This window comes from Mercenaria mercenaria, chromosome 17 (assembly GCF_021730395.1).
Source record: "Mercenaria mercenaria strain notata chromosome 17, MADL_Memer_1, whole genome shotgun sequence".
Classification (NCBI taxonomy): Eukaryota; Metazoa; Mollusca; class Bivalvia; order Venerida; family Veneridae; genus Mercenaria; species Mercenaria mercenaria.
The window spans coordinates 41,403,975-41,412,345 of record NC_069377.1 but is presented as its reverse complement, the minus strand read 5'-3'; the positions used below and the strand labels follow the sequence as shown (position 1 = coordinate 41,412,345).

The 8,371-nt window shown below is 37.0% G+C and overlaps 1 protein-coding gene across 1 annotated transcript; it reads left to right on the top strand.

The window, feature by feature from the left end:
* Positions 1-230: 230 nt before the first annotated feature.
* LOC123537205 (uncharacterized) lies at positions 231-2,602 on the top strand. Its single transcript, XM_045320841.2, has 2 exons — positions 231-368; positions 2,074-2,602. Coding segments are annotated over exons 1-2 (387 nt in total). The 5' UTR covers positions 231-366; the 3' UTR covers positions 2,459-2,602.
* Positions 2,603-8,371: the final 5,769 nt, after the last annotated feature.

Below are 8,371 nucleotides of genomic sequence, written 5' to 3'. Positions count from 1 at the left end.
CTTTGGTTTGAGTAAAATGATGTTTGTTGTAAAAACAAAAAACAGTTCCTAAGTAACTAAATGAACGTCCAGATTCGAAATATTGAGGTTGGCATTTATAGGGTCCGCATTTGCGGTGTTATTTGGAGAAAATGAGAGCTATTGTTGTAATTTTTGCAAATGGTAAATACTTCGGTGAAAGCTATGAATTTTGTATTTTCTCTTTCCACACTGAATGATGGTGGAGCCCACTCAAGATGAGGTGTATGCATTGAGATAACATTTTTGGAGATTGGTTGTAGCGCCTGTGGGTGGAAGTGTCAATGTTTTTGAGCTGTTAGTGCAGATAGTGCTTATTGCGTGCTGGTGTTATTGATAACTTGGAACATGTGAGTATACAAATGTTTTGTGTGCAAATTGATTAATGTTGTTTTATTAATGCAGAGATACAGGCTTTGGTATTGCTTTGAAAATTTGAAGGCAATATTTCGTTCTGGTTATTGGTGTTCTATTTCAGATAAAGATTTCACGCGCATGTTTGCTGTGATAATTCCACCTACATTGCTCAGGTTTAATACCTCTGGTTTTGCATATTTTTATAAAATTTGCAAACTTTGTTGGTTTTTCGTGCAGGGCTTTGAGTAGTCAAGCGTTTTCTGTTCCTGAACAACTTTTTAGTTTGGTATATTTTTAAAGTTATTCACTTGAATATATCTTTTTAGTTTAATATATTTTTATGGTTATTCCCTTTAATGTATTTTTTATGGTCGCTGATTACATTTTTTGTGGGCCCGTATAAATTTGCTCTTGCTTGTGTGTCTGTCGGTCCCTCTGTTTGTCCGTCCGCCCGAAGAGTTAGTGGTTCACCTGCCTCACAAATTGTTAAATGTGAATTTATGGGTACCTTTCAAAAGTCTTTATCTTGATGTGAACTTTAGCTCTTATTGTTTTTTCATTTGGTTTTTCTCCTTATTCCAAGTGTTAAGGCCTCTGAAGTTGTCGAAAAATGCACACTTTCTACTTGTGAGATCCTTAGCTCAAAAAAGCATATTTGTTATATACTGCTGTAACATAGCATGTGTACTTATCATGATATTGACCTGCGCATCTCTTATTTAGGTCTGGCTTCAAACCCTTTTTGCTTTGAGATTTTACCCTAGCAAATATTTGAGTAGTTGCCTCTTATTTGTGAAGAATGCACCAGTTAGGGGGGGGGGGGGGCAATCTTGTCCTACAAACACATTCTGGTTAAGATATTTTTTAATGTCAATGGTTACATCTTTAGCTTGGGTTTTTGCAGAGCATGTAGAGCTTTTGCACTGGCCTGGTGTCGGCATCGGTGTACATGGTGGTTAAAGTTTTTTTTCAAGTCGAATATTTCTATTACTATCAAGTCTTTTGACCTGGAACTTAAAATACTTCTTTGCTGTCAAAATCTACACCGGAAGAAACAACCACCATAACTCTGACTTGAATTTTGGCAGAATTATGCCCCTTTATATGTTAGTCTTTGTTGTGAATGATTTGCTAAAGTCAAATAACTCTGTGACTACTAAAGCTTTTGACTTGAAACTTACAATACTTATTTGCTATTGAAGGCTACACTAGGAGAAACAATCCACATTACTTTGATTTGAATTTTGACAGAGTTATGCCCCTTTTGAACTTAGATCTTTTTTTTTACTGGCTAAGCTCTTATTCAGAGTCAATCCATGAGAAAACTTGGGAGCGCTGTTTTATTGTCAGCTCTTGTTTGAGTATGTGTTAAACATGGGTCTAGTATTCAGTGCCAATGTATGTATTGTGTGCGGTGGCTTTAACCATTGCGGGTGTTTTCAGTGGAGTGCTTTATTTTCAGTCATTCAGCTTTGAGTTACTCATGTTAATGTGCCAGGGTAGTTTTGGCATTTCTTTTCGCGTTGTTCTGTTTTATGGAATACATAAATAAGTGGAGCTGTATCAGTATTTTACATGCACTGCCGGTAATTGTTTTACATTTACTTGTCAAAATCCTTGTTATAAATACCAAAGTTGGTATAACCTAATCTGACTGTGCATCATATGTCAATATGTGGTGTTATTGTTAAACTACAGGTATACAACTATAGACACTGTCACATCCAGGAAGGATAAGGAGGATGTAGATGTTAAAGTCACTGTTAAGTCAAGAACTAGAGTGTCAGCCTGGGGGAAGAAGAATGGGACAAAGGTGAGTGGTGTCTTTGAGGACACCACTGGCAAGATAGACTTTGTTGGATGGGATGGTGTAACGAAATATATGGATGCTAATTTATTTGAGGGGAAGACAGTGGTTATACGTAAGGTTAGAATCAAGGCTTGCCAGACTAGCTACACCAGGACAAGAAAAGATGTCCAGCTGTTATTCACCAATCAAACAACAGTTGAACCTACAGAGGAAGGCGTGCTGAAGTGTCCTGTTGTGATAACCCCATTATGTGATTTGGCTGGTCTAGATTAGGACAGATTGGTCAATGTTGCTGGCCTCATTGTTGATGCTGGCGAGATAACGAAATTTAATGGTGCTGAGAGACTGACAATAACAATAAGGGATGTTGATACAAGTGTGTCATGTACATTTTGGAGGGCATCTGCTATCAGTTTTGATGGTCAGCCTGGTGACATTATTGTTGTTGAAGGTGCATGTGTGAAGAAATATCCCAATTTTTTTGTGTTAAATTGTACTGGTGCAGAATACACTCTTAATGGTGATGCTCCAGCAATGGATAACCTTAGAGCTATACCAATTGACAGTCCTGTGCATACAGTTCTGTCGCCAAGGAAATCAATTGCTAAGCAAGTAGATACTGTTAGGGGTCTGAGCACTCATGAAGCGAAACAAAGTGTGATAGCTGTTGCCACATCGGTTGTTCATCAGGTATATGATCTGTGCCCTTTGCAGGGTTGTGGGAAATCAATGAACAATAGGGAAGGGACTTACTTTTGCGATAAATGCAAAAAAAAATACATTACATCCGGAACAGGTGTTCGCTTAAATGTAACTATTACAGACAGAGGGGTGTCGCAAGATGTAGTGATGTTTAATGCTGCTGCGTGTAAATTCCTTGACGTTTCACCTAATGAACTGGAAAACAAAACCTGTGATGAAATTTTCTCCTCACTAGAGAAAATAAAATTCAATTTTACTCTAACTCAAAGTAGAAAACATGGGGAGTTCATTTGTGTAGATGTAAATAAAGTTGGGAGTTCTGATGCAAACAGATACGAGTCTGTGGCTAGTACTTCTTCTTTTGGTCAAGGTAGTTGTGTTGGTCGATCTGTGTCTGATAGAATCCACGGTAGTCCAACACCAGCTAGTAGTGGAGGAATTATGGGTAGCATGGATTGTAGCCACACAGTTTCTTATTCAACTGATGTTTCAAAAAGTACTATTGTGAAGGAGTCTGATGCGCAACAGTTATCAAACTTGGGCCCTCCTAGTGCCATCTCAGTCGAAAGTTCCTACAACATTTGTAAATGTCCCCTTGTTGCCTGTTCATTCATAGGAAAACCAACAGTGAGACATGTTTTGCCTGTTGGCAGCCACTAGCATTTTCCAGAGCATACATATCCTGTGTGTAGCGAAATTAGACTGCCAACACATGTGGACCAGTCTAGTGTTAAATTGGGAGAAGCCAGTGCCCGTGTTATAAGAGATATGCTTAACTCTTCTGCACACCCTTCATCGAGTGTTATTAACTGTAGGAACGATCAGAACATGGGGTGTGGATATCCGTTAGATTTGTCAAAAAGACCTGTGTTCGATATTGGAGCTCACTGCTCTTCCCCTCTGCAAGGCCAGACCTCTACTGGTGAATTACCCAAAAGTCCTCTTGATCTGTCCCAGCGATGTACAGGCAGTGTGGGCAATGTATTCAGCGATGTACTGGAAAATCCTGTAAAAAGGCTACGTTATGAGTAGCTTCTTGTTGAATGTAATGTGATTTTCAAAAAAAACATTCCGCTATATTGTCTTTGGGCCATTGTGGTGTGAAGTAACTTAGTGAATTGGGGGTGTGTCTCATTATCAGTTACTGTTTCAATATTAAAAAATGTGTAGTTTTCAGTTTTACTTGGATGAAAGGATACCTTTGTAAATACTAAGATGTGATAGTTTCTTTGGTTTTATTACTTGTTAAACATGTCATTGCTCTGTTTTTGGTGATTAACGTAGTGTAAAGATATAAAATCAACATCTCAGGTTTTTGATTATGGCATTGTTTTTTATGCTGCTTTTGTACTGAATTCATGTGTTATAGCATTGAGGATATTTTGTTTCCATCTATAAATGCCATGTGCAGCAACCCTTTGGAAGACCAGTTGTGGGTAACAACCTTTGGTCCATTTCTAGGTTTTGGAGTAATAATATTGTAATTATTATAAACTGATGGTTACTTCACTTCTAAACTTGATATATATTATTAGCATTATTTTTCCCCTGAAAAGCTTCAGCATATAAGAAGAGACAGACGTGAAGGCTATGTACAGTTATTTCTAATAGCACATTATCTGGGCTTCTCCCATAACTCTTAATATAACCCATACACAACAGTAGTTTGTCTATGAGCTGCTACATATACGGTCATTGGTCCTGTGTTTTGCCAAGTATTAGTATGTTTATATGTTGCGCATAGTTGTTTTATATGTTAGTTTTCTTTTAATGAGAAATGTTCTGCGACCCAAAATTGTTATGTGTTGCTATTTTGTAAATTTATCTGTCTGCTCTCTCCCAAGCAGTAACATATGCGCAGTAACATATGCATGTTTTGTCCCATTTATGCCAAAGATATGGCCCAAACAAGAAAAATATAGACAGATGAACAGACGCGCATTTACTGAACAGAAGCTTTGGCAACTATGCCTGTCTGTCTGTCCATCTGCCACTGAACTTTGTTGTGCTTATAAAATCAAAACCCTTTTACCTATGAACATCTAGCTTTATATGTGGGTACCTCAAAACAATCTGTGCAAGCCCCCAATAGATTGCGGTTAAAAACATGCTAAGTCAATGACACATGCACAGGGGCAAACATGAAATTTAAAATTGCTTATAAAATATGGTTGCTCTCGCCTGCTCGCATATAATTTCATATGTAGGTGCTTACTAGCAACTTCTACAAGATCCCAACATTTCTTCAGGTAAAAAAAATCAAAGATCAAAGTCACACATAAGGATAGGCATGAAATTTTAAGATTGATTACGGATACAGCTCTTTTACCTATAATCATGAAATTCCATATGTAGGCATTTCATGTCAGCCTCTCCGAGGTCACAAAGGTTTTGAGTTGAAAAATCATAGGTCAAGGTAACATGCACAGGGTAAACATAAAATTTAACATTAATTATGAAATATTACTACTTTCTTAAACTGTCATGGAATTTCTTATGTAGATACCTCCTTATGACTTCTTCAAGACCCAGTCATTTTTCCATGTCGCAAGGTCAGAGGTAAAGGTCAACCTTAAATGCAAAACTGGAACTTTGACACAATACCTTTCCACCTACAATGATGAAATTCCATATATGGGTTCCTAATTGCAAACATCATATTGAACACTGTTATAACATATGAATGCTTTAGTCATGGAATTTCTCATATGAGTTCCTCCTAGTAACTTTTTTCAAGGTCCGGCCATTTTTTACCAGGTAACAAAGTCAAAGATCAAGTTCACTTGAAAGGCCAAATGTATATACTTAACATTGTAATAAATCAAAATATTTTGAACTACGGTTCTAGGGTTTGATATGTAAATACTTTATAACAGTCGCTTAAAGGCCACATGATTTTCAGGCTGAAAAATCAACGGTTAGGGTCGCACATAGAGTACAAACATGAGAATTAACATTGCTTATAGAATATGAGAATTTTTCACCTGAAATAATGGAATGTTAACTATGGGTTTCACCTGGCAACCTTTCCAAGGTCCTGTAATTTTCAAGTTACAGGGTCAAAGCCCATGGACACCAAGGAAAGGCAATCATGGAGCATAAATATTGCTTGTAAAATTAGAACACTTCCACTTTGCGCCTTGGAATTGCATGTGCAAGTACCTTATGGCGATTGAGAACATTGTGTGTTTTTGATCACGTTCCATTATCCCCCCGCTGATGGGTCTGGAAAGGAGTTATTGACATGACATTGTCCGTTATTGTGTCTGTTCATGCGGCCAAACATCTATTTTCCAGCCATTTCCTGGAAACTAATTGGTAGACTTTCATGGAGCTTGAAACAAACATGAACCAACTATTGCATTACTACTCGTCAAATTTTTATTTGGGTCTGTACCTCATTAAAAGAGTTGTCCCTGATAAATAGTACACAGATGCACATTTTTTGAGCCATTCTTCAGTAACTTGCATGTGGGTATTTAATAAAGTTACACATATACATAAGCCAACAACATACTGCAGTGATACTTTTCAAGTTTGCAAATAAGTGTTTATCTTTTACCTAAATAATTACTCACCCAAAAACAGCCAAAAAAGTGCACATACTTAGACATTCCTAAGTTACTTATAGGTAGAATTTCATAAACCCTGAATTCAAAAATAAATCTGTAAATTGTGGTGATGTCCCTCGCGCTTTCCCCCTGAACCACCAATTATTTCAATAGTTCTGGCCCCTGAAATAGTGACAAAAAAGTGCAAATTTCTTGCAAGGTAAGATATAGAACTTTGTACAACTTAAAACAAACATAAAACAACACAGTGTGATGTTGTCTGTCAAATTTGTGTTTTAGTCTGCCTCTAGTTTCCAGAGTTATGGGCCCTGACATAGTCTAACAAGAGCACCGCCTTGCGGGTGCTGACGCTCATCTGATTTTTTTTGTATAATAGAAATATTGTCCTACACATGATTTTCTAAGTCTAAAAAGGGCCATCACTCTTGCAAAAAGCAGGATAGAGTTATGTTTCTTGATGTACAGTGTCCACTTATGATGGTGAAAAACTGTTGCAAGTTTTAAAGCAATAGCTTTGATAGTTTATGAGAAAAGTTGACTTAAACATAATATTCAACCAAGAAAATGATTTTTCTAAGTCCAAAAGGGGCAATAATTATTGCAAAAAGCAGGATGGAGTTATGTGTCTTGCTGTACAGGGTCAGCTTATGATGGTGAACAAGAGTTGCAAGTTTTAAAGCAATAGCTTTGATAGTTTAAGAGAAAAAGTTGACCTAAACATAAAACTTAACCAAGAAATCTGATATTTTCTAAGTCCAAAAGGGGCCATAAATCTTGCAAAAAGCAGGATGGAGTTATGTTTCTTGCTGTACAGGGTCAGCTTATGATGGTGAACAAGTGTTGCAACTTTTAAAGGAATAGCTTTGATAGTTTAGGATAAAAGCTGACCTAAACATAAAACTTAACCAAGAAAACTGATTTTCTAAGTCCAAAAGGGGCAATAATTCTTGCAAAAAGCAAGATGGAGTTATGTTTCTTGATGTACAGGGTCTGCTTATGATGGTGAACAAGTATTCCAAGTTTCAAAACAAAAGCTTTGATAGTTTAGGAGAAAAGTTGACCTAAACATAAAACTTAACCAAGAAATCTGATATTTTCTAAGTACAAAAGGGGCCATAAATCTTGCAAAAAGCAAGATGGAGTTATGTTTCTTGCTATACAGGGTCAGCTTATGATGGTGAACAAGTATTCCAAGTTTCAAAGCAATAGCTTTGATAGTTTAGGAGAAAAGCTGACCTAAACATAAAACTTAACCAGGCAACGCCGACGCCGACGCCGACACCGACGCCGACAACCGCTCAAGTGATGACAATAACTCATCATTTTTTTTCAAAAAATCAGATGAGCTAAAAAGGACATTTTAATTCTTCTGCCAGATCTAACCTATAAAGAATTATATATGATTATCATACTTTGCATATCTCTGAATCATGGTTTAACTTGCACACCTCCTTGTTTTTAGCTTGATTATTCAACCAATAATTACAGCTATTGCACTCATCCCTGCATCATCTTCAACATTTGAGTTAGCGTCGGCATCTGCATGGGAGTCCCCATCAGGTTAAGTTTTTAAATGTTAGCTGGTATACCAGCAACCACTTCTGGGAAATGATTGTAACTCCACAAACTTGTTCGCTGTGATAAACTGACCTACACTGCACAGGTGCCATAACTCTGATTTGCATATTTACAAAATTATACCCCTTTTTTGGCTTAGAAATTTCAAGTTAAGTCTTATATGTAAGCTGGTTTCTCAACAACCACTTGTGGGAATAGATTGAAACTTCTCACACTTGTTCACTGTGATAGACTGGCGTATATAGGACAGGTTCCATAACTCCGATTTGCATATTTACAAAATTATGTCCCTTTTTTCACCTTAGAAAATTGAGGTTAGGTTCTTGTATGTAAG